The sequence below is a fragment of the Trachypithecus francoisi genome, unplaced genomic scaffold (assembly GCF_009764315.1).
Source record: "Trachypithecus francoisi isolate TF-2019V2 unplaced genomic scaffold, Tfra_2.0 Lachesis_group10, whole genome shotgun sequence".
Taxonomy (NCBI): domain Eukaryota; kingdom Metazoa; phylum Chordata; class Mammalia; order Primates; family Cercopithecidae; genus Trachypithecus; species Trachypithecus francoisi.
In genome coordinates, this window is record NW_022681455.1 from 125,052,032 (window position 1) to 125,073,814 (window position 21,783).

General features: G+C 49.1%; 1 protein-coding gene across 3 annotated transcripts in view; it reads left to right on the top strand.

Annotated features, from left to right (window-relative positions):
• Positions 1-10,871, top strand: part of WFDC1 (WAP four-disulfide core domain 1) — a 33,686-nt gene extending 22,815 nt beyond the window's left edge. Inside the window, exons 3-7 of one of the 3 annotated variants that reach the window (XM_033219167.1) lie at positions 691-774; positions 1,804-1,944; positions 6,872-6,913; positions 7,976-8,049; positions 10,347-10,868. In XM_033219167.1, coding sequence (XP_033075058.1) covers positions 691-774; positions 1,804-1,944; positions 6,872-6,913; positions 7,976-8,034 — 326 coding nt within the window. In that variant the 3' untranslated portion in view covers positions 8,035-8,049; positions 10,347-10,868. Of the gene's footprint in view, positions 1-690; positions 775-1,803; positions 1,945-3,388; positions 3,480-6,871; positions 6,914-7,975; positions 8,050-10,346 lie in introns of those variants that run through there. The other 2 variants (XM_033219169.1, XM_033219168.1) reach the window with 2 other exon arrangements.
• The last annotated feature ends 10,912 nt before the right edge of the window (positions 10,872-21,783 follow it).

Sequence of the window (21,783 nt, forward strand, 5' to 3'; positions counted from 1 at the left end):
TCACCTGTGCACCAAACTTCACCCATACGCCAAACTTCAGCGACATGCAATTTATCTGTGCAACAAACCTGCACGTGTGTACCCCCGAACCTAAAAGTTAAAAAAATAAAGTGTTAGTTAGAGAACAGGCTATGCTGCTGCAACAAAAAAAAAACCCATAAATACAGAGACCCAGCCTGTGAGGCGTCTGCTTCTCTCAGCTGTTAGTGTGGAGGTCGACACTGCAGCAGGCAGGTAGCTTTGCTCGCAGAGCCATCTAGGGACCCAGCTTCCTTCCTTCTTGCCACTCTGCAGTCTGAGTGATGTCCTTGTCCACATGGTTAGGATGGCTCCCAGCCTGCAGGAAGGAAAAGAGGGAGGGAGGGGAGCAGAGAGCCCCTAATCGGAGGGCAAGATGGGAAGTTGCATGGTCACTGCTGCTCACATCCTTGTGGCCAGAACCCTGTCACATGGCCACACATAGCTGCAAGGGAGGCAGGGAAGGCTAGTCCCCAGCATGGAGGCCCAGTGCCCAGCCCACAGTGAAAGGTTCTACCACTAAAAGCAAGGGGTGAAGGTGTGCCAGGAACCATGGTTATTTCTCCCATGGGGAGGCTGTGCTATCATGAAATGGGGGCACCCCCACCCTCCAAGCCTGGGCATTTCTCAGCTGCCTGAGGAGGGCCTTGATCTGACCCTGTATTGTGTTAGTCTTAGACTGGCTGGTGCAGCCGAAACCTCGATGGCTTGGTGGCAATGGCTGGCTCCTGGATGGCCCTGAGGAGGTGTTGCAAGGTACCTGCCGGGTAAAGCCCAGACCCTACGTCCAAGCCTCGATCCCTCCTTCTCAGCTGCTTCCAGAAAGCTGGCAGCACCAGGCTGGCTGTCCCCCAGGCACAGGCCCTTCGGCTAAACACTTAGTCATCTTTGATCCTCCCCACCCCGGTGCGGACGGGTTGATGGCTGGGGGCTCGGCCAGGATCAAAGCCCAGGACAGAATAAGGGCTTCGACTCTCCCCAAGAGTGAGGCCTCCTCCTGGATGGCGCATTGAAGGGGAGGGCATTTAGGGTTGGTTTTCAAATTCCTAGAATGATAGGGCGTTCACGGCTGTCTAATGATGAGGCCTCCCTGGGGGTGGGGGAGGTACCAGGAGGCAGAGGGCAGTTTCTGGAAGGAAGAGCATGCATGCCGGGAGCCTGGAGGCCTAGCAGGTGAGAGCGGGAACCCTTGCACAGCTGTGGCTGTGCTTCTGACTCCACACCCGTCTGTGTGTTGTGTGTGTCCAGCTAGACACAGAGTGTGCAGCTGTGTGTGCAACTGTGTGGCTGTCCTTGTGGCTATGGCTGAATATTTGTGTGTGTGTGTGTGTGTGCGCACTTGCAAAAGTGTGTGACTGTATTGTGAGTGTGTACACATGTGGGTGAACGTGTGTGTACGTGGGTGTGGATATGTGTGTACAGGATTTGTGTGTGGGATGAACATGTATATATGTCTGTGTGTATTTGTGTGTCTGACATGCTTGTGTAAATGTGTGTGTGCCCGTGCAACTGTAGGGGTAAGTGCGTGTTTCAGGGTGTATGGGTGAACATATCTATATGGATACTGCTGAGCCTGTGAGAGTATGTTTGGGATCAGGTGAGCTTGGACTGCCTGTGTTTGTGTGCGTGTTTGTGGATGTGCACACATGCCACATGCCACGGAGACCCAGGGCCTAGCCTGGAACCTGGGGTACAGAGGCGAGGCCGTCTCTTTGGGCGAGCTGTGTTCCCTGCACCCGTCCCGGGGGTCTGCCCTCTAGACCCCAGCGTGTGTCCCTCCCACAGCAGAGGCATGCAGCACCACGGAGGATGGGGCCGAACCGCTGCTCTGTCCCTCGGGCTATGAGTGCCACATCCTGAGCCCAGGTGACGTGGCCGAAGGCATCCCTAACCGTGGGCAGTGCGTCAAGCAGCGCCGACAAGCAGGTGAGTGTGGCACCCCTGCCCTGATCCTGGCCCCTGCCGCTGTCCCCTGCCCCTGTCCCCTTCTCCCTGTAAGTGCCTCTCACCCCCACGGACGACCTGCCCCAGGAAGCAGCCCCGGCTCCTGAGCCTGACCGAGAGCTTCTTACATCTTCCCCCTGCCTGGCTCCTTCTTTCATGGCCCCTACCCTTTCCCTGCCACACCAGCATGTGACAGAAGCTCTTGAACCAGCAGACTGGTTGCAAACCCCAGCTCTGTACCTCCCAGCTGGGTGACACTGGGGTTAATTTCTTCCTATTGCTGAACCTCAGTTTTCTCATCTGTAAAATGGGGCTACTTCATGCTTTTGGGGGGGCATAACTGAAATCATAAGTGCAGAGCTGTCAGAGCAGCCCTAAGGAATAGTAGGTGGTCAGTAAACACTGGATATTTTATATCCACGTATGTGTAGATGGGCCCCGACTTACGATGGTCAACTTATGATGGTTAGACTTTACGCTGGTGCAGAAGCAACATGCATTCAGTAGAAACTGTACTTCAAGTTCCCATTGAACCATTCTGTTTTTCACTTTCAGTATGGTAATCAATCAATTACATGAGACATTCAGTATTTTATTATAAAATAGACTTTGTGTTAGATGACTTTGCCCAACTCTAGGCTAATGTAAGTGTTCTGAGCACATTTAAGGTAGGCTCAGTTAAGCTATGGTGTTCGATAGGTTAACTGTGTTCGATGCAGTTTGACTTAAGATATGTTCAGCTTGCAGGGGGCTTATCAGTACATAACTCCATTGTAAGTCAAGAAGCATCTGTGTCTATTTTAAAGGAGCATCTGTATCTGTTTTCAAACTGCATAGAATTAGAACTGTCTGAGAATCCTTAACTTCCCAGAACTGCTGCCAGGACTGTTCAGTTTGACTTAACTTGGGTTTGTCTTTGGACACAAAGGCAATAAATAGATGAGTGAATGGTGTTGCTTTCATTGGCATAATTTTCCTAAGAAAAGAAAGAACAATGGCACAGCGATCCCTGGTGGTATCTAAAACCATCTCGAACCCCACGCAAGGCAATCAACTTGAAAGACTCCAGTGTGCTTTATGGCATGGAGTTTGGATGAACTGTGTGGCGAGCCAGGAATCTGGGACTTCGGGGTGGCCGGGTTCACCTTGTCAAAGTCAAGGTCAGTCAGACTGAGACCACACCCAGGGGCCCCTGTCTCCACTTCTGCATCTCATATCCCTAATAGCTAAGGACAGGACCCTCAGACAAGATTGGTGGTAATTACAGTGATTCTGTTTGCCAAAAGCATACTGGAGGGTGCATGATCTGCCAAAACCTCTTTTTTTTTTTTTTTTTTTTCTGATTTGAGAATGTATTTCTCTGAAGTGTTTCAAGAAAGGCCTAGACATAAAATCAGTCATGCATTTAATGGCATTATCATTGCAGATAAAGTGATGAGAATCCTGGAATCCTGAACTTTGAAGAAATTATCTACAGAAGGCTTTGAAATAGAGAGATGCCTTTTTGGTTTCCTCTACGTCCCACTTGCTATTTGCAGGACTTTGTTTGGGGTTATAGGGTGACTTCTCCAGCCAGATAGCCTGGGCTCCCACAGCTACTCAGCCCCTGACTGCTGTGGGCAGCAAATAACATAACCTTTTCAGGCCTCATTTGCCTTATCTGTAAAATGGGTTCATAATACTTGCGGTACTTCACGGGGCTCTTTGAGGAGTGAGTTAATCCATGTAGAGTGTCCATCACTTCACAGGCACAGAATACAACCTTCACTGTTTCATCACTGCTTGTCTCTATCCACTCGATCCCGCCGTGGGTGGGTGGGGTGTGTGGTCCTTTGGATGTGAAACCCCAAGGGCCTGCCAGCCTGTCTGAGGCTGCTGGAGTGTGGAAGGGATAGTCTTTTCCAAAAGAGAGCTGTGGGGTGATTTACGAGCTCGTTGGACTATGCCACCATTTTAATACTGACAGCATAATAGGAATGCCTTGGGCACTTGTCTTTTTCATCCGCTGATCTTTTCATTCAGCCCTGTGATGTCTAAGACCAAGGTCAAACCAAGTCAAACCAGTTCTTAAGGGTTCAAACCAATTCAAAAAATTCCCATTTCAAGACAGAGCTAACTAAGCAAAGAGAGCCAGTCGTTCAGTGATGACCACACCAATGATGCCTACTGTTAACACGCACCTTTGGAGGGCTCTCTTTAAATTAAACTTTGCTGCAAGCCTGCAAAAGGAGAAGTAGAACCAGGAGGCAGTGCTGCATAGGTTTCAGAGTGCAGGCTGAGAACCACAGACAGAAATCCAAAGCCTGTAACTTTCTTCCTCCATGGCCTTGAGCAGGTCACCCAACCTTTCTTAACCTCAGTTCCTTCATCCGTAAAATAGAGATGGCGATGGTAACCATAGTCACAACTTCATGGGGGTGGTTGTGGGGCTTGAGTGAGAGAAAACACCTGTGAAGTGTTAGAATAGCACCTGGCCCACAGTAGGTCCTCAGCGAATGTGTGCCACCATCATCCCTGTCTTAGGAAAGGGAGGGTATAAGTTCAGGAATTTACCCAGAAGATGCAGAGCTGGAATTCCAAGCCTGTCCACCAGCCTCAGAGCCTGTGTGTGTGTGTGTGTGTGTGTGAGCTTCCCCTCGCAAAGGAGTGATTTGAGCCTTCCAAATGGAAATGTAAGTGGAATTCCCCTTAGTCTTGTTCTCAGGGGGCTGACGCTTAGCGATAATTACTGGTAATTTATTGGTAATTATATATACGTTTGAAAACATTTTGAATTCCAGCAACTTCCCTTGGAGCAAAAATCTCAGCGGAAGAGTAGCCCCCTTGTCCCAGCCTTACCAAGGAAGAAGGTTTTTATTTAAGGTTTTAAAAACTGCATATTTGAAATAATTTCAGACTTTTTGTTTGCAACAAACAAAAATGTTGCAAAAGTAGTACCTTGAACCCGCCACCCAGATTCACCAGTGGTTAAAAAACTACCGTTACATTTTCTTTTATGCTCTCTCCCCACTTAAAAATCTACGTGTGTATTTTTCTGGACCATTTGAGAGTAAGCGACAGACCCTGTGCCCACACCTAAGTTGCCATCCTCCCCTAAGAGAGGCTTCTAGTGGGTACCCATAGTCCTTCAAGTTTGACCATCTGGCAGCTGGAACCAGGCATTTGAGGGGTGCATGTTTTATGCAAGAGGAAAATGAACATTGACATGTATACTAAATCTGGTTTTTCAGAGAGTGGGGTCAGGGAAAAATCGGTGCATTTTTCTGAGTAGGTTTAAGGTCATAAAGAAGCTGAGTTGTGGGGGCTGGCCCTTCCTTGTCCTGCCCAAGACACTGCTTCAGAAGAATGAAGTGGGGCTCGTCTAGCCTTGAGTGGGAGGAAATTTGAGAAAAGTGATGAATAATCACTTTTGGTAAGAAATTATAAGTGATTATATTTGGCCTGAGGAGGGGGTCCAGGGTCCCCATTTACCTCTGTCTCCTTGTGGTGTTATGGGCCAGAATTCATCCCCAGGTAAAGGGGGAGCAGGAAAGTTTCCGGGAGCTCCCCCAGCCTGCAAAAACCCTAGCCATTTGCTTTGGAAAATAGTTATTGCTGCAGTTTTTGATCAGAAGGTAATGACCCACTGAGCAGTTCCATGGAGCGTTAGCACCTTGGCCAATCAATGTCCCTGCTGGTCCCAAACATCCTGATGACTTTTAATATGGCCACAAAACAAAAGAAAAAGAAAATGTCTGGCTACTGCGCATATGTGCTTGATTGACCTTATAGCAGAGAAGGCAGCGCTGATCACCAGGATGGAGAAGTGAGCTAAATTTGGGAGAGACTGCCACATTCAAACATCCACCTGTCCTGGTCACATTCCTGTCGAATGCTTTCCTGCTGCCATGGGGTGGGGGCCAAGGAAGGGGTAGAGGCCAGCGATATACAACAGCGGGAGTTATGGAGTGGGGACTCACGGCTAGTCATGGGACATGTATGAAATTGTCAGCAGTTGACCACTTTTTACGCACAATGATAGCATTTTCACATGGCTCCTCCTAATACTACATAGATACGTTTTAAATGAAATTGTTTCTTTTAATTCTCACAATAACTTTAAGAGGTACTAATTTTATGCCTATTTTTAGGTGAGGAAACAGGCTCAGAGGATGAGTGAGGATTCATACTCAAGCTACTTTGTCATTTGCAGTAATGACATCAGAGTTTCTCTTGGACGGACTCAAAAGAGTGCCATCTCTTCCCCTGTGAACATATTTTGTAATGACATTTACCAACAGGGTGTTGAAATTTGGCTTCCAGTTCATCTGTTAAGACAGTGGTTTTGGCCGGGCCCGGCAGCTCACGCCTATAATCCCAGCACTTTGGGAGGCTGAGGCGGGTGGATCACCTGAGGTCCTCAGTTCAAGACTAGCCTGGCCAACATGGCAAAACCCCAACTCTACTAAAAATACAAAATTGGCTGGGCGTGGTGGCACAGGCCTGTAATCCCAGCTACTCGGGAGGCTGAAGCAGGAGAATCGCTTGAACCCGGCAGGCAGAGGTTGCAGTGAGCTGAGATCATGCCACTGCACTCCAGCCTGGGCAACAGAGTGAGACTTCGTCTAAAAGAAAAAAACAAAAAACAAAGACAGTAGTTCTGAAACTTTTTGCTCTCAAGACTGCTTTACCCTCAAAGATGTTAAGGAGATCTCACAGGGCTTTCCTTTATGGGTTGATGGCTCTGGATATTATCATGTTAGAAACTAGAGCTGAGACATTAAAAATGCTCATGTAGCCTCTGATTCCACTGTACACTAGTGAGACGGTGGGAGTGAAAAACACCAGTAATTCCTCAGTATTATTATGAAAACAGTTTTGGCCTTCTAAACTCCTAAAAGAAGCTTTTTTTCTCTCACTTGTTTTCCAGATGGTCGAATCCTACGACACAAACTTTACAAAGAATATCCAGGTAAAAGAAGAAACTGTTCTTTTTTGCAGAGGGCACAAAAAAAAAAAAAAAAAAAAAAAAAAAAGGCCGTGAACGTTTCTTATGTGAAGAAAAAAAATAAAAGTCCAGGGCTGAGATATAGGGAACAAAGTAGGACCTGGGTTTAAGAAATAAAATAGAGCTGTGGTCTGACGGTGGGCAAGGAGGTGTGGGTCACAGAGGGACTCGTAGTAAACATGACCTCATGCTGAAGAGCAGAGCCTGGGACTGCTCATATTTAAGCCTCTGCTACTTTCATTCAGAGAACTGGAAAGCATAGCTAATACCACTCTTCTATTCATCCATCTAATCATCCATCCATCCATCCATCCATCCATCGTCTCTCCATCTATTCTTTCCTCCATCCAGTCATCCTTCCAGCCATCTACCCACCCGTCTACCCACCATCCATCCATCCATCCATCCATCTCTCCATCTATTCTTTCCTCCATCCAGTCATCCTTCCAGCCATCTACCCACCTGTCTACCCACCATCCATCCATCCATCCGCCCACCCATTCATCCATCCATCCACTCACTCATCCATTCACATATCCATCTATTCTTTCATCTATCTACCTGCTCTTTCATCCGTTCATTCCTCCACAGTCTAATAGTGATAACCCTTCCTGACATCACATGCTGGATGCCATGAAGACACCTTAGACCAGGTTGTGAGGAAAGGCTTCCCAAGGAGGGGACATGAAAGCTCAGCCTAAAGAATGAGAAATAGTGGGCGGCAGAATGGCGTGTGTGAAGCTCTTGAGGTTGGAAGCAATTTGGCCATCCCCAAAGCTGGAGTGTGTGGTGAGCCATGGAGGTGGTGGGAGGTGAGGCCAGAAACATAGACAGAGCTGGTGACACCAGCTGGGGGGGCTGGGGAGGGAGAGGAGGCACCGCAGGTGGGGACTGAGTGACCTCAGCTGGGGGAGGGAGGAGAGGGCCAGGTCGCCAGGCTTCATTTGCCAGTCGCTGGTGAGCCACTCGGGGCATTAGAGCAGGAATAGATACATCTGCCCCAACAGAGCTGTGTTCTTTTCACAGAAGGTGACTCAAAGAATGTGGCAGAACCTGGAAGGGGACAACAGAGGCACTTTCAATAAAGCAACGGCAGGCAGGTGAGTGGGAGGAGACCAAGACTGGTGGCCAGGGTAAATGTGGGCAACCAGGTGTCCCGGCAGCTTTCACCACCAGGTTGAGCAGCAGGAGGGTGAGAGTATCGTTTTCCCTACTGGTACAATTTGAAATTCCCTTCTGCAGTAAGTCCTCACCTAGCATCATCAATAGGTTCTTGGAAACTGACTTTAAATGCAACAACGTACTATATGCACTGTATGCTGTAGAAGCTTAACTTGTTTGTTTTTTTAAGAGATGGGGTCTCACTCTGTCACCCAGGCTGGAGTGCACTGGCACAATCATTGTTCACGGCAGCCTCAGACTCCTGGGCTCAAGCCATCCTCCCGCCTCAGCCTCAATCCCAGGAGCTGGGACTACAGACATACACCACCGCGCCTGGCGAATTTTTTTTTTTTTTTTTTTTTGTATTTTTTGTAGAGATGAGTTCTCACTGTTACTCAAGCTGGTCTTGAACTCCTGGCCTGAAGCAATCCTCCCACTTTGGCCTCCCAAGGTGCTGCCTGGCCTTAAGTCTTGTTTATCTCCATTAGCGTATGGTAAAATTGTTTTCGTTATATGGTAAGTCATTTTGCTTAAAGTTGCAGTTTCCAATAAGCTCTCCATGATGTTGAATGAGGACCTACTGCAATTTCAAGGCAGGAACATAAGAGAACTTTGTGTGTGATCAGAAGCGAGAGCAATTCTGTATCCCTCTGAATCAAAACCCAAGACCAGACTAGGTCACAACTTTCCTTTCCATTCCTTTGCCTTGATATCTCCAGGAAGCCTTGTCTATCTCTTCTCACTTCTGTCAAACAATTCTGTTGGGTGCCAACTATCTGATGGTCATGGTTCCAGCCTCTTGGTTGCTCAGTGGTAGTTCATGCCAGGGTGGCATGGTGAACAAATCGCACAGAGCCCCTGCTCTCGGGGAGGCCACATCCTGGTAGGGGAAGGCTACACAAGCCAACAGATCAATCAATAGAAAGGCAGGTGTGGTGAAGAAGTGAACAGGCAATGTGGGGCAGAGTCCCTGGGCAGGGCAGAGCCTGGGGCAGGGGCTGCTTCATTTGGGGGCAGGGAAGGCCCTGTGGGGTTTGAAGTCTGAGCCAAGATCCCAGGTGAGAAGGTGCTGCCTGAGGAGGACAGGTGCCCAGGTGGAGGGAGTTAGAAGAGTGAAAGTACCGAGGCGGGAGGGACGCTGGCTTCGGGGAGCCAAAAGAAGGCCACTGGGGTAGAGACAGGAAGGTGGCAGGCAGGCTGACTCCAGAGGAGGCGCAGGGGAGGCACAGGCTTGCTCTCAGGTGCCCTCAAAGGTGAGGTGCAGGTGCATGCAAAGGGCCTTGGAGTCGCAGCCCTAAACCTGAAAATCCAGCCCCTAAACCCAGCCCCTGAGAATGCTGGATAGCCACAGAGGGCAAAAAGGAGCCCCTAAAAGCAGGTGATGGCCTCCCAGGACGTCATTGAAAAGCAAATGTCAGATTTCAGATTCCAGAGGCCTCCCGGAAAATCTGCAGCCCGTAGGGACTGACGCCAGCTTGTCTATTACCTGCTGCTGACAGGAGCCGTCCCTGGAGTAGGTCAGATGCAACTGAGGACTGAGATTCTAACAGGGAAGGAGGAGGCCAGTGGATGAGGAAGAGGCCTTGAGAGGCAGTTTAGGATGGTTTAGAAGCTGAGGCTTTTGGCTGGGTGCAACTGCTCCTGCCTGTAATCCCAACATTTTGGGAGGCCAAGGCAGACATATGGTATGATCCCAGGAGTTCAAGCCCAGCCTGGTCTGGCCAGCATGGCGAAACCCTATCTCTACAAAAAATACAAAATTACCTAGGCATGGTGGTGCACACCTGTGGTCCCAGCTACTTGGGAGGCTGTGGTGGGAGGATCACCTGAGCCCAGGGAGGTTAAGGCTGCAGTGAGCCATGTCTGCACCATTGCACTCCAGCCTGGGTGACAGAGTGAGACTCTGTCCCAAGAAAAAAAAAAAGTACAGCCTTTGGAGAAAGCTAGACCTGGATTTCAATTCCTGCCCCACCACTGTGTGACCTTCAGGAAATTCCAGCTCTCCAAGCCTCAGCTTCCTCATCTACAGAATGGGACTGATGGTAAGGGAGGAGTTAGGAACTAAACAAGATGATGCTGTGAAGATGTCACAGTGAGTTCAGAACTGGGTCTTCTCAGAAAGGGGCATCTTCCTGGTATGTCTGGTGCTGGTGGTGGTGGCAGGGAGATGAAAGATTTGTGACTCTGTGGTCTGCCCTGCAGCGGTTTACCCTGATCCTTGTTACTTCCTTTCCAGCTGGGTTGCAAGAACATTCCTCCACTTTCTGCTAAGCCTTGGAAACAGTTGGGAAAAGCAGTTTGACCCTCAAAGTTCACATTCAGCTCAGCAGAGCAAGACCCCAGAGATGCTTAGAGACGGGACACCTAGCCGTCAATCCCAGTTTGGCCCAGCCTGGTTGGGCGACTTTGTGGGAGCCGCTTAACAGCTCTGGGTCCCTGTTTTACCATCCTGGGAGCAAGGCCCTGCAACTCCACAAGACCTCTGCCCTGGGAAGAAGCCACTGCCCATGCAAGCATTTCTGGAGCCCTTTCTAAGACAAGGCTCAGCATCTTGATATTTTTGACAGATTTCTCCCAAGTCTGGCTCTGGGAGGTATGTACCCATCTCAAATGTTCCCAGAATAAATTCATCCATCAGGAAATGGAAATGAACTTGCCTACTAATGTGTGATTCCTAGTTCTAGCCACCTGATGTGCTGAGGCCTAAATGTCAGCAGATGGGAGGAGGCCACAGAACAATAAAAACAACCAAATAAGATGCTGAGTCTCTGGTGTTTTGTGATACTTTGTCACTGTTTAATTCAGGGGCGGGAAGCAGCTGGGTATCGCTGGGATGACGTGTCAGCTGGGCTCTGCTCCTGGAACCCTGTGTTAACATAGAGCCCCTGAAGCAGACCCTGGGAGGGGGATTTGTTGAAAGTGATCATTAGGGAGGTTCCTGGGAAAAACCGGCACAAGAGTGGGGACGTGGAACGGGAGGAGACAGTCAGACGGGGGAGAGGGGACGAGGGCCCATGGAGGGCACCTTTGCTGCAATCCCTCTGGGGGTTGTGGAGGAAGCCTGAGTCCCAGCAGGGCTGTCTCCAGGGCTGTGCAGCCTGTGCTGTCATCCAGAAGGACCCTATGCTTGGTTTAGTGATCTGCTGTCACCATTTAAAAACTCTTAGTCATTGTTGAACAAGGGGCCTGCTTGTTCATTTTGCAAATGATGTCAGTAGCCCTGAGCCACACGGTGGAGTCGGCCCCACTGGGGCTGGGCAGCGGAACCTGAGTATGCGGAACGCTTCCAGCACCCATCGGTGAGTGGCGAGGCTCCCCTAAGGGAGGAGGCAGCCCAGCTGCTGCCAGGGAGGGAGAGGTACAAAGGCACCCAAGAGGACATGGGCAGAGCCCCTGGGGAATCTGTTCCACAATCCAGATTCCAATGGTGTCTGCACAGAACGTACACACACACATATACACAGGCTCGTGTGAGAAATGATTACATTCAACCAACAACCCACTCTGTTCAAAACAACCTCATGGAAATTGGTACTAATCAATTATTTGACAGGATTCAACCTTTTCAATTCCAAAATGCACTGGTGTGGAGACAACACCCAAGTGTCTGCGTTTGAAAAGCCCTGCCTGTGCACCGCCACTCACAGCCCGTGCACCGCCACTCACAGCCCGTGCACCCCCACTCACAGCCCGTGCACTGCCACTCACAGCCCGTGCACCCCCACTCACAGCCCGTGCACCCCCACTCACACTCTCTCCCCATTAAATCCACATTCTCTTCGAAATACTCCAAATCCAGTTTCAGGTGGAGATGGGTGACTAACAGCCTTTGTGTCTTTGTCATTTCTGAGCGTCAGGGCATTCATATTATTCAAGAATTATTTTCTTCTTGCTTTTGGTATGTGTGTGTTCAAGTGACTCGTGTAAAAGCCGTATAAAGGGGGCATTTGTCATATGGCCAGGAGAGGTTTTGACTTTTCCTTGGATGGAAAAGCAAGATGACATCCCCCAAGAGTAGCAAGTTCAACAAATACAACACAAGGAGACAAATACAATCTCCATTTTGGAGGGTGAGGTTTATGTGGATTTCAGGCTTGAGTCCCTTCATGAAATTTTGGCACATGAGCTCTGTGGGGTAAGCCGGGGGTCACAGCCAGGGTCACCTGGTCACCCATTAAATCATGGGTGCCCCAACTGTGCTAGATGGCTTGCTGTTACTGGCCTGGGGTTGGCTGAAGTCCCCAGGGCTCACCAGAGCTGAGGACAGAGGCCCTAAGGGACTGTCCACCCCCAGCTAGCCACATACAGTGGAAGCGAATAATTACAACCAGCAGAGACTCCAGGGGGCCCGGCAATGTCTGTGCATCTCTCAGATGAGGAAACCGTGGATCTTGGACATCTGAAAGGACCCACCCAAAGCTGTGAAGTCAGTAAGAGCCAAAGCCAGGATTCCAAACAGGCAGTCCCACTCTACACTCAGGCTCCAGACACCCTGCTCTTCTGCTAGCCTGGCCTGTCAAAGCTGTCTCCCTCCCGCCACTGAGGTGTAGAAGGTGTAGATAGTGTGCCATCCTGCAGAGGACTCTAGATTGAAGGGACTGAGCTGAGCTCATCCCTACTCCCTGGAGGGCTGCTCACTAGATGGGGTGGAGACACTGGAGCCTGTTCAGCCTGAGTTCCAATCCTGGGCAAGGCACTTGCCCTCTCAGAGCCTCAGTCTCCTCTTCTCTGAACTGGGTGTAATAAAAATAGCTGCCTTTGAGAGTTCCTGTAGCTATTGTGTGAGATGCTGTATAGTAAGTGCTCAGCACACAGGGGTGGTTATAATTATTATCATTAGCCTGGCACAATACACACTAGTTCTCTTAATACTCACAAAACCTCATGAAAAGAGTATGAACATCCGCATTTTCCAGCTGTGGAAATTCAGCCTCAGGGAAGTTAAGCAAGTTGCCTAGAATCAAAAAGAAAGCAAATGACAGAGCTGGGCTTTGAGCCCAGAGCTGCTGATGCCCAAGTCTAGACAGGCTGGTCCTACCTTGTGTTGAGTCCCCACCAGCAGCTGGGCGGCCCTCACAGGTTACTGAACATGCCCCAGCCTCAGGGTCCACATTTCTAAAGTGTCAGTGAGAACTCCAACCTCACTGTAATTATTACTGTGAACTTAATCAAGATCATATGAATGGGACTGAACTGTCAAGATGCAAATACCAAGGCCAAAGGTGGTCGTATACACTGCCATGTGGTCAAAAGTAAGACCTGCTTTCTGCTCTCAAGGAGCCCACAGTCCCTGAGGGAGTCAGAGAAATAAGAGAGTTATGATCCAGGGTGGGGAAGGCACAGATGGGAGCAGGGGCCGGAGGTGCTGAGGGAGCCCAGTGAGGGATGCTAAGCCTAGGCAGGAGGCAGGGAAGGGAGCAATCAGGGAAGACATCCTGGAGGTGGTGATGTGCTAGTTGGTCATAATATCTGAACACATCTAGGAACATGTGCATTTCAAGGGGAACTGCTGTCCGTTTGGCTCAAGGCAGAGGTTCTCAACCTTGTCACTATTGGTATTTTGTGCAGGATCATTCTTTGTGGTGGGGGCTGCTCTGTGCAGTGTAGGATATTGAGCAGCACACCAGCCTCTACCCACTAGATGCCAGAAGCACCCTCCCCCAAGCTGGGACCACCAAAAATGTGATTTTGCCAAAGTCCCATGGGGTACAGTTACCTGGTGAGAACTTCTGGTTTAAGCCCAAAATAATGAAGCTCGACTGCTTTGTATCATTTCGTCCATCAGCAGGTTCTCCCGGGGCACTTTCTCTTAGGCTCAGAGTAATTAACTTTTCTGCTCACTCATCACTTGTTTATGCACTGACTCATGCACTCATTCTATCAAGTAATATTCCCAGGCATTAACCACCTTTTCTTGAATCAAATCTGAGGCACCATTTTTTTTTTCACCTTTTGACATTCCTGAAATTGTGGCTTGTCTTACGGCCACTGTCCTCCAGGCCCAGACACAATGGAGGCATCATTGCCTGTACATATGAATATCAAAACATGTAGGTTGGGTGTCAGCACCCAACTTCCGGAAACAACAGAGGAACCACAAATTCTGCATCACCAATGCTCTCAGAAAGATGTCCTATGAAATACCTTATCTCATTTATTGCACTTATATTTTTTATTTGATGCACACAAAAGAATGATGCATGATGAGGCCAGGCGCGCTGGCGCACACCTGTAATCCCAGCACGATGGCGCACACCTGTAATCCCAGCACGATGGCGCACACCTGTAATCCCAGCACTGTGGGAAGCCGGGCGCGCTGGCGCACACCTGTAATCCCAGCACTGCGGGAAGCCGGGCGCGCTGGCGCACACCTGTAATCCCAGCACGATGGCGCACACCTGTAATCCCAGCACTGCGGGAAGCCGGGCGCGCTGGCGCACACCTGTAATCCCAGCACTGCGGGAAGCCGGGCGCGCTGGCGCACACCTGTAATCCCAGCACTGCGGGAAGCCGGGCGCGCTGGCGCACACCTGTAATCCCAGCACTGCGGGAAGCCGGGCGCGCTGGCGCACACCTGTAATCCCAGCACTGCGGGAAGCCGGGCGCGCTGGCGCACACCTGTAATCCCAGCACTGCGGGATCCCAGCACTGCGGGAAGCCGGGCGCGCTGGCGCACACCTGTAATCCCAGCACTGCGGGAAGCCGGGCGCGGTGGCGCACACCTGTAATCCCAGCACTGCGGGAAGCCGGGCGCGCTGGCGCACACCTGTAATCCCAGCACTGCGGGAAGCCGGCGCGATGGCGCACACCTGTAATCCCAGCACTGCGGGAAGCCGGGCGCGGTGGCGCACACCTGTAATCCCAGCACTGCGGGAAGCCGGGCGCGCTGGCGCACACCTGTAATCCCAGCACTGCGGGAAGCCGGGCGCGATGGCGCACACCTGTAATCCCAGCACTGCGGGAAGCCGGGCGCGCTGGCGCACACCTGTAATCCCAGCACTGCGGGAAGCCGGGCGCGCTGGCGCACACCTGTAATCCCAGCACTGCGGGAAGCCGGGCGCGATGGTGCACACCTGTAATCCCAGCACTGCGGGAAGCCGGGCGCGATGGTGCACACCTGTAATCCCAGCACTGCGGGAAGCCGGGCGCGATGGTGCACACCTCTAATCCCAGCACTGTGGGAGACCGAGACAGGCGGATCATTTGAGGCCAGGAGATCGAGACCAGCTTGGCCAACATGGCGAAACCTTATCTCTATTAAAAATACAACAATTAGCCAGCTGTGCTGGTGCACACCTATAATCCCAGCTACTGGGGAGGCTGAGGCACAACCAGGGAGACAGAGGTTGCAGTGAGCTGAGACTGTGCCACTGTACTCCATCCTGAAGGACAGAGCAAGACTCTGTCTCCAAAAAAAAGAGAATGATGCATGATGAAAACCTATGTCCGTATAAGTCTAAGAGAGGCCTTTAATGACCTTGAAATCAAAAGGGAAAGAGCAAGATGGCCAAATAAAAGCCCACTCCATTCATCTCCCCTGTAGGAACACCAAATTTTAGCAACTAACTACACACAGAAAGCACCATTACCAGAACAAAAACTCAGGTGAGCAATCACAGCACCTGGTTTTCACTTCATGTTGCAGAAACAGGCATGGAAGAGGATAGGAAAGACAGTCTTGAATGGCCAGTGCCACCTCTCCTTCATCCCTCAGCAGCAGCCACGAGGCATGGGGAAATCTGTGCACTTGGGAGAGGAGGACTGCAGCGACTAGGAGGCTTCACATTAAACTCAGTGCTGTCCCCTCACAGCAGAGAGCACACAGCAGAGAGCCACGGGGTGGCTTCAGCCAGTGCCCATGCACAGAGGGAGCATTCGGGCCAACACTAGGCAGAGGGGACTCACTCATCCCAGGGGTCAGAACTTGAGTTTCTCAGCAAGCCCTGCCACCATGGACTAAAGTGCTTTGAGGTAACGGGTAAACTTGAAAAGCTGTCTGGGACACACAAGGACTTAATTCCTAGGCAACTCGTAGTATCAGGCTGGGCTTAGAGCCAGAGGACCTGTGGGGCACGTGACCTAGGGCGACACCAGGCTTTGAGGCTAAGGGACTGCTTGAACCACCCCTCCTCCAACTCCAGGCAGCACAGTTGGCAGCAATGAAAGTGACTCCTTCCTTCTGCTTGGGGAGAGGAGAGTTAAAACTAAAGAGGACATTACGTTGCATCTTGGATTCCAGCTCAACCACAGTTGGAGAGGGTACTGGGCAGAGTCATGAGGTCCCCATTGCAGGCTCTAGCTCATGAGTGACATTTCTAGGTACACCCTGGGCTAGAAAGGAACCCACTCCCTTGAAGGGAAGGACCTAGTCCCAGCAGGATTCAGCACCTGCTCACTAAAGAGCTCTTAGACCCTGAATAACCAACAGTGATACCCAGGTAATATGCCACAGGCCTTGGGCCCTGAGATGTGCTCGTGTCAGGTGTGACCCAGTACATTCCCAGCTATGGTGGCTGTAGGGAGAGACCCCTTCTGCTTGAGAAAAGTGGAAGGAAAAGTAACGGGGACTTTGTCTTGCACATTTGGCCACAGTGGGGTAGAGCAGTAAGCAGGCCCTTAGGGTCTCTGAGTCCAGGCCTAGGCTCTTAGACAGCATTTCTGGAGCTGCCCTGGGCCAGAGGGGAGCCCAGTGCCCTGAAGGGTGAGTCCCAGGCCTGGTAGCACTCATTACAAGCTGATGGAAGAGTCCTTGGGCTTTAAGTGAACATCAGCAATGGCCTGGCAGAACCCCTGACCACGGGCCAGTGATGATAGTGGCCACAGGCAGAGGCTCCTTTGCCTATGGAAAGGGGAGGAAAGAGCAGGAAGGACATTGTCTTGTGATTTGAGTGTCAGTTTAGCCACAGCAGAATAGATCATCAGGTAGATGTCTAAGACTGTGATTTCTGCCTCCCAGGCAGCATCTCTAGGCCTATCCAGGGCCTGAGGAAACTCATTGCCCTGAAGGGAGAGACACAAACCTTGCTGGATTCACCACCTGCTGATCATAGAGCCCTAGGGCCTTCCGTGAACATAGGTGCTAGCCAGGTAGTGGTTACAGTGGGCCCTGGGCAAGACCCAGTGCTATACTGGCTTCAGGTCTGAACCGGTGCAGTCCCAGTGGTGGTGGCTGCAGGGATGCTTATTCCCCCAACCCCAGTTCCAGGTGGCTCAGCACAGACAGAGAGACTCCATTTGTTTGGGAGAAAGAAAGATAAAAGAATAAGAATTGCTGCCTGGTAATCCAGATAATTCTTCCAGTTCTTATCCAAGACCACCAAGGTGATACTTCTATGAGTCTGCAAGAACCACAGTGTCATTGAGTTTGTGGCCCTAAGTCCCTTCAAATACCTGGAAAGTCTTCCCAAGAAGGACAGGCAGCCCAGGTCCAGTGGCTCACACCTGTAATCCTAACACTTTGGGAGGCCAAGGCAGGCAGATTGCTTGAGCCCAGGAGTTCGAAACCAGCCTTGGCAACATGGCAAAACCCTGTCTCTACCAAACATACAAAAAGTAGTCGGGCGTGGTGACATGCACCTGTAGTCCCAGCTACTTGGGAGGCTGAGGCGGGAGGATGGCTTGATCCCTGAGGTCAAGGCTGCAGTGAGCTGTGATCACACCACTGTACTCCAGCCTGGGCAACAGAGTAAGACCCTATCTCAAAAAAAAAAAAAAAAAGGAAGAAGAAGAAGGACAGGTACAAACAAATCCAGACTGTGAAGACCGTAATAAATACCTAATTCTCCAACGCCCAGACACCAACAAACTTCTACAAGAATCAACACCATCCAGGAAAACATGACCTCACCAAATGAACCATAATAAGGCATGAGGGACTAATTCTGGCACCTCACCATACATAAGCCACAAGGGATCAATTCTGGATAAATAGAGGTGGGTGATCTCTTTCAGACAGAGAATTCAAAATAGCTGTGTTGAGGAAGTTCAAAGAAATTCAAGATAACGCAGATAAGGAATTTGGAATTATCTCAGATAAGTTTAACATAGAGATTGAAATTATTAAAAAGAATCAAGCAGAAATTCTAGAGTTGAAAAATGCAATTGACATACTGAAGAATGCATCAGAGTCTCTTAATAACAGAACTGATCAAGCAAAAGAAAGAATTAGTGAGCTTAGAGACAGGCTATTTGAAAATACACGGTCAGAAGAAGAAGAAATAATAAAAAAAAATGAAGCATGGCCTACAGGATCTCAATAATAGTCGCAAAAGGGCAAATCTAAGAGTTATTGGCCTTGAAGAGGAGGTAAGTGCCTGCATCAAAAAAGAATAAAAACTTCAAATAAATAACGATGCATCTTAAAGAACTAGAAAAACAAGAGCAAATCAAACCCAAAATTAGTGGAAGAAAAGATATCATAAAAGTCAGAACAGAAATAAATGAATTTGAAATGAAGAAAACCAATACAAAAGATCAACAAAGCAAAAATTTGTTTTTTGAAAAGACAAATAAAATTGACAAGCCTTTAGCCAGACTAAGAAAAAAAATAGAAGACCCAAATAAATAAAATGAGAGATTTAAAAGGAGGCATTCAACTGATGTCCGGAGCCATGAGGCCCGGAATTAGCCGACCTCTGTTGCTTGATCTCCGCAAAGCGGAGACAAGACGGCATATTCCCGGGTTCTTTATTTACAAACCCTTCCCGCGCGCGCCTAAGTTTTTCCCGCGCCCGCCAAAACTGTTCCCGCGCGCGCCAACATTTCCCGCGCGCGCCAACCTTTCCCGCGCGCGCGCAAACATTTTCCCGCCCAGGAAGATATGCAGCCTAGGGCGCAGGCGCGATCCCGCGCCCGGGAAAAGTACATACCCACAGGGCGTGCACGATTGTAATTTGAGAAGACCCGGCCCCCCGTCACCGCCCTGGCCCAACCTCTTCCTCTGCCAGCCTATGTAAGGCATGACTCTGCATTCAATAAACGAGACTTGATCAGGCTATTTGTCTTGTCTCCGTTTCTCGTGTTTTCTTGTCTCCTCCATTCCCACTCCCCCTTCCAGGGCCCGTTTGACTGTCCTGCGGGTCGGGACAAACTGATACTGCAGAAATTCAAAGAATCATTAGTAGCTACTGTGAGCAACTGTGTGCCAATAAATTGGAAAATCTAGAGGAAATGGATAAATTCCTGCACACACAGAACCTACCAAGAGTGAACCATGAGTTGGGTGCGGTGGCTCATGCCTGTCATTCCAGCACTTTGGGAGGCCAAGATGGGTGGATCACCTGAGGTCAGGAGTTCAAGACCAGCCTGGGCAATATTGTGAAACCCCATCTCTACAAAAGATACCAAAATTAGCCAGGCATGGTAGCGTGTGCCTGTAATCCCAGCTACTCAGAAGGCTGAGGCACAAGAATTGCTTGAACCGCGATGTGGAGGTTGCAGTGAGCCGAGATCATGCCATTGTACTCCAGCCTGGGCAACAGAGCAAGACTCTGTTTAAAAAAAAAAAAAAAGATTGAACCACAAAAAAATCCAAAACCTGGCCGGGTTCAGTGGCTAATGCATGTAATCCTGGCACTTTGGGAGGCCAAGACAGATAGATTACTTGAGGTCAGGAGTTTCAGACCAGCCTGGCCAACATGGTAAAACCCTATCTTTACTAAAAATACAAAAATTAGGCTGGGCACGGTGGTTTACACCTATAATTCCCGCACTTTGGGAGGCCAAGGCAGGCAGATCATCTGAGGTCACAAGTTCAAAACCAGCCTGGCCAACATGGTGAAACCCTGTCTCTACAAAAATACAAAAATCAGCTGGGTATGATGGCGGGTGCCTATAATCCCAGCTACTCAGGAGGCTGAGACATGAGAATTGCTTGAACCTGGGAGGCGGAGGTTGCAATGAGCTGAGATCACACCATTGCACTCCAGCCTGGGCTACAGAGCGAGACTCTGTCTCAAAAATAATAATAATAATAATACAAAAATTAGCCGGGCACGTTTGGGTGGTGCACATCTGTAATTGCAGCTACTCAGGAGGCTGAGACATGAGAATTGCTTGAACCCGGGAGGTGGAGGTTGCAGTGAGCCAAGGTTGTACCACTGTACTCCAGCCTGGGTGATGGAGTGAGACTCTGTCTCAAAGAAAAATAAAAGAAAGAAATCCAAAACCTGAACAGGCCAATAACAAGTAACAGGATTGAAGTCATAATAAAAAGTCTCCCAGTTAGGAAAAGCTCAGGACCTGATGGCTTCAGTGCTGAATTCTACCAAACTTTTAAAGAAGAACTAATTCCAATCCTACTCAAACCATTGTGAAAAATAGAGAAAGGAATACTTCCAAATTCATTCTACAAAACCTTGATATCAAAAACAGACATAGACACATCAAAAAAAAAAAAAAGAAAGAAAGAAAAGAAAAGAAAAAGAAAACTCTAGGCCATTATCTCTGATAAATATTGATGAAAAAATCCTCAACAAAATACTAGGAAACTGAACAGCATATTAAAAAGATCGTTCACCATGACCAAGTGGGATTTACCCCAGGGAGGCAAGGATGGTTCAACATACTCAAATTAATTAATGTGATACATCATATCAACAGAATGAAGGACAAAAACCATATGATCATTTCCATTGATGCTGAAAAACATCTGATATAACCCAACATCTTTTCATAATAAAAACCCTCAAAAAACTGGGTAGAGAAGAAACATATCTCAACATAATAAAAGTCGTGCATGACAGACCCATAGCTAGTGTCACCAAATGGGGAAAAACTGAAAGCCTTTCCTCAAAGATCTGGAACATGATGAAGATGTCCACTTTCACCACTGCTATTCAACATAGTTCTGAAAGTTCTAGCTAGAGCAATCAGACAAGAGAGAAAAAGCGCACCCAAACTGGAAAGAAGTCAAATTATACTTTTTTGCAAATGATATGATCTTATATTTGGAAAAGCCTAAAGACTCCACCAAAAATCCATTAGAATTGATACATAAATTCAGTAACGTTTCAGGATACAAAATCAACTTTCAAAAATCAGTAGTTTTCTTTTTTTTTTTTTTTTTGAGATGGAGTCTCCCTCTGTTGCCAGGCTGAGTACAGTGGCACCATCTCGGCTCACCGCAACCTCCGCCTCCCAGGTTCAAGCAATTCTTCTACCTCAGCCTTCTGAATAGCTGGGACTACAGGCACACACTGCCATGCCCGGCTGATTTTTTTTTTTTTTTTTTTTTTTTGTATTTTAATAGAGACAGGGTTTCATCATGTTGCCCAGATGGTTGCGAAATCCTGAACTCAGGTAATCCGCCTGCCTCGACCTTCCAAAGTGCTAGGATTATAGGTGTGAGCCACTGTGCCTGGCCTAAAATCAGTAGTATTTCTATACACCAAAATGAACAATCTGAAAAAGAAATCAGGAAAGTAATCCCGCTTACAATAGCTAAAATTAAATACCTAGGAATAGGCCAGGCATAGTGGCTCACGCCTGTAATCCCAGCACTTTGGGAGGCCAAGGTGGGTGGATCATGAGGTCAGGAGTTTGAAACCAGTCTGGCCACATGGTGAAACCCTGTCTCTACTAAAAATACAAAAATTAGCCTGGTGTGGTGGTGCATGCCTGTAATCCTAGCTACTCAGGAGGCTGAGGCAGGAGAATTGCTTGAATCTGGGAGG